General features: G+C 58.5%; 1 protein-coding gene across 1 annotated transcript; it reads left to right on the forward strand.

Moving 5' to 3' along the window:
• Positions 1-470: 470 nt before the first annotated feature.
• On the forward strand, positions 471-2,216 carry LOC103583567 (peptidyl-prolyl cis-trans isomerase FKBP8-like). Its single transcript, XM_008564844.1, has 3 exons — positions 471-573; positions 1,137-1,268; positions 1,690-2,216. The coding sequence occupies exons 1-3, from the start codon at positions 475-477 to the stop codon at positions 1,774-1,776; spliced, it is 318 nt and encodes a 105-aa protein (XP_008563066.1). The 5' UTR covers positions 471-474; the 3' UTR covers positions 1,777-2,216.
• The last annotated feature ends 1,096 nt before the right edge of the window (positions 2,217-3,312 follow it).

Here is a 3,312-nt window from a genome sequence, read left to right on the forward strand (position 1 = left end):
CATGCAGTTTTTTTCTCCCAGGGTGACCGTGACACTTCTCGCCCCCTTCCCCTGCTCCCAAAGATTCATGCTTCCATCTTCCCCACTTAGCAGTGCAGTTCAGGCTGGATCTTATTGGTTCTTTTGGTTACGTGCCTGGCCCTGAATCATTTGCTGTGGCCAAAGCTTTGGAAATGTCCATCTGGCTCCTGTTGAGCCAGGCAGCTGAGGTGGTAAGGTGAGGAGGAGGTGAGGCCAGTGCCCAGGTCTCTGGCCTAGGCTGAGACAGACACACAGGGGAAAGAGCAGGTTGTGGGAATAATGCCAAGCCATGCATGGCACATAATGGAGTCTGAGGGCTTAGGGGAGCAGCATGGGGGTGGCTGGACCCCTGGGGCCGTTGCTGGAGATTGATTTAGGACTTGTCAGGGTGGCCAGGAACTTGGCAGGGCTGGGTTTCTTAAGGAGAGTGAGGCCCAGTGTGGGTCCATAGTGATGCCACTCCCTCCCCCACAGGTGCTGGCTCAGCAAGGCGAGTACAGTGAGGCCATCCCCATCCTGAGGGCAGCCCTGAAGCTGGAACCTTCCAACAAGGTGAGGGGACTTGCCCTGCTGGCCCATCTGGGAAGTCCCTCCTGTGGTCTGCCCCAGGTCTTTCTTGCTGTGGTTCTTTCTGTGGTGGTCTCGTCTGGGCCATGGCGGGGGGTATGCAGTTTGCTAAAAAACCCTGTGACTCCCTCATAGGCAGTCTCGGCTCACTCCTCCAGCAGGCCCAGAGGCCAAGGGTACCACCAGCCTGGCCAATGCCAGTGTCCTCAGCCTTTCTCCCAGAACCTTCCTCTCTCCCAGCCAGCTTGTACTCTGCCCCATCTACCAGCTCCCTATGGGGGTGGGGATGGCAGCCCCACTTTTTTTCTTTTTTTACCCCCTGCGGCTGGCCAGTATCCAAACCCTTGACCTTGGTGGTGTAACACTGTGCACTCTAACTGAGTGCGCCATGGCAGCCCCTGCTTTGATTAAGCTCAGAGAGGGGCAGATGGAACCCCCGTGTCCTGGCACCCAAGCAACCCATGGTCCCAGAAGGGCAGAGCTCCACTGATGACAGGCACATCCCACCACCGCCTGTGCTCAGCACACTTCCCACCCACCTCCCGCAGACGATCCATGCAGAGCTCTCAAAGCTGGTGAAGAAGCATGCAGCTCAGCGGAGCACGGAGACTGCCCTGTACCGGAAAATGCTGGGCAACCCCAGCCGGCTGCCTGCCAAGTGTCCTGGCAAGGGTGCCTGGGTGAGCTGGGGCTGGCAGGCACAGAGGGGATACCGGGGTGGGGGGCAGGGGCTATGGGCAGGGTGTGCCAGGTAGAGGGATTTTCTAACACTGATGTCCCCAGCAACTGGGCTGTTTTGGGTGATGCTGGGAACACAGAGAGGCCCCAACCCTGTGCGACCAGGGCTGGGGCAGAGGTGGAACTCAAAGTGGAGGGCTCAGGGTAGGGAGTGGAAGCTCATTCAAGGGAGAAGGGGAGTTGTCCTGGAAGAGGACATTTCGTTTGGGTTTTGGTGCAGAGTAGGAGTTTGTCCGTAGGCAGGAAAGGCATGATCAGGCAGTGATTTGCCGGAAGGCCTGCTTGGGCTGTGTTGGGAGAAGAGACCCAAGAAGCCAGTCTTGACCACCCTCCAGCTGTCTTTCCCCTCCCCTTTGTCCACAGTCTATCCCATGGAAGTGGCTGTTTGGGGCGACTGCCGTCGCCTTGGGGGGTGTGGCTCTCTCTGTGGTCATCGCTGCCAGGAACTGATTGCCCAGGTGGCCGCCACCCACTCCGCACACCGTGGACCCCATCCCACGCTCTGTAACCTCCCCCAGGCTCCCTGTCCACTGCCCTCCATGGCCTAGCCCCTCCTCCAGGTCAGAAGCAGCAAGGATTGGGGGTTGTGCAGCCCAGCGAGCAGGAGGGACTGAGGCCCGATAGGAGAAAAGTGAGGTGGGGCCAAGGCCCTACGTCCAGCCCAGAGGGAGGCCCTCATTCTTCCAGACCCAGTTCTTACCCCATCTCCACCCCCATCCCCCTGGGTTAGGTCTCAACCAGGGCTGGCCTCAGTTTCTCCTTCTCAACAGGCCTGGGGGCAGCCCTTCCCCTTTCCAGTCCCTGCCCAAGCGCCAGCCCCTCCTGCCCTGCCTGCTACCCTCTGTCCAAGCTCCCCTCCCCCCACAGTGAAATAAAGCCTCCCACCTGCACTCCACTGGCTCCTGAACCTCCTTCTATCGCCACTTGGGGCTGAGTCAGGGACAGCCTGTGACACATCCAGAGTCACATAACACCAAGGAAATAGCCAATCAAGGCTAGAGCTGGGGTCTCCTCTCCAGGCACCACAGGCACGTTACAGGGGAAAACCAAGGCCTAGAGAAGTGGGGGGATGTAGCAGGTGGAAACGGGTTACGAGCCCTGACCTGGCTGGATTCTGTGGGAGTCAATGCCCAGCTCCACCTGTTACTCCAGTGTTTGCTTCTTGTGCCTGTTTTCTCACCTGAAGTCGGGGACCCCAGTGGCCCTAATTTGAGGCTGCTACAAGGATTCTGTGGGATCACTCCTTTGCTCAGTAGATGGGCTGCAGACACAGGGTCCCTGGGCCTCAAAAAAGACAGATGGGACCCAGGGGAGGGGATGTGGTTAGGGATCTAGGAAGACCTCTCCAAGGGAATGCTGTGCACAGAGACCTCAATGACCACAGGGGTCTGCCTGTGTAGCAAGCTGGCAGCTCTGTGTCTGGGCTTTGACCAGCTGGTAAAAAGACCCTGGGGCAGGATCAAGCCTAGTGTGTTCAAGATTGATGATGGTGGGTAGTCAGAGCCAGACCCTGAAGGATTTTGGGGACCATGGGGATGGGTCAGGTTGATTCCAGGAGCTTCCTCTGAAAAAAAATAAAAGCTCTCACTTGGCTCTTCCTACAACCCGGGCCTGTGGGAACTTCTTCCATAAATGCTGCCCACCATTGCAGCCAGGATGGGCAGAGCCATCACTGGGCCTCCTGAAGCTCAGCACCCGGGAACCTTCCTGCTGTTCCATCCAGCCTCCAGGAAGGAGGGGGCCCCTGAAAAGAGACCACCACAGGTACCTTGCCTGCACCTGTCACCTTACAGACCCAGGAGGGGAAGCCATCTGCCACAACCACCCAGCAGAAGGTGGCAGTGGGCCTGGAACACAATTCTGCACCCTGCCTCCTTCCAGGCCCCTGCTTTTCAGGCCACCTGGGTCACTCTAGGGACACGAGGTTGGCATGGCTTTAGTCAATGCCTCATCCCCAGGGTCCAGCCCCCCTGGTATCTAGCCTGT

Source organism: Galeopterus variegatus, unplaced genomic scaffold (assembly GCF_000696425.1).
Source record: "Galeopterus variegatus unplaced genomic scaffold, G_variegatus-3.0.2 Scaffold24436, whole genome shotgun sequence".
NCBI classification, from domain to species: Eukaryota; Metazoa; Chordata; class Mammalia; order Dermoptera; family Cynocephalidae; genus Galeopterus; species Galeopterus variegatus.

What these genes read in the sequence shown, in the direction of transcription:
- LOC103583567 (XM_008564844.1), top strand. Translation starts at nt 475, where the DNA reads ATGCCACTCCCTCCCCCACAGGTGCTGGCTCAGCAAGGCGAGTACAGT. An exon ending in AGCTGGAACCTTCCAACAAG is followed by an intron (nt 574 to 1,136) that starts GTGAGGGGACTT and finishes CACCTCCCGCAG; the next exon opens with ACGATCCATGCAGAGCTCTC. An exon ending in GTCCTGGCAAGGGTGCCTGG is followed by an intron (nt 1,269 to 1,689) that starts GTGAGCTGGGGC and finishes CTTTGTCCACAG; the next exon opens with TCTATCCCATGGAAGTGGCT.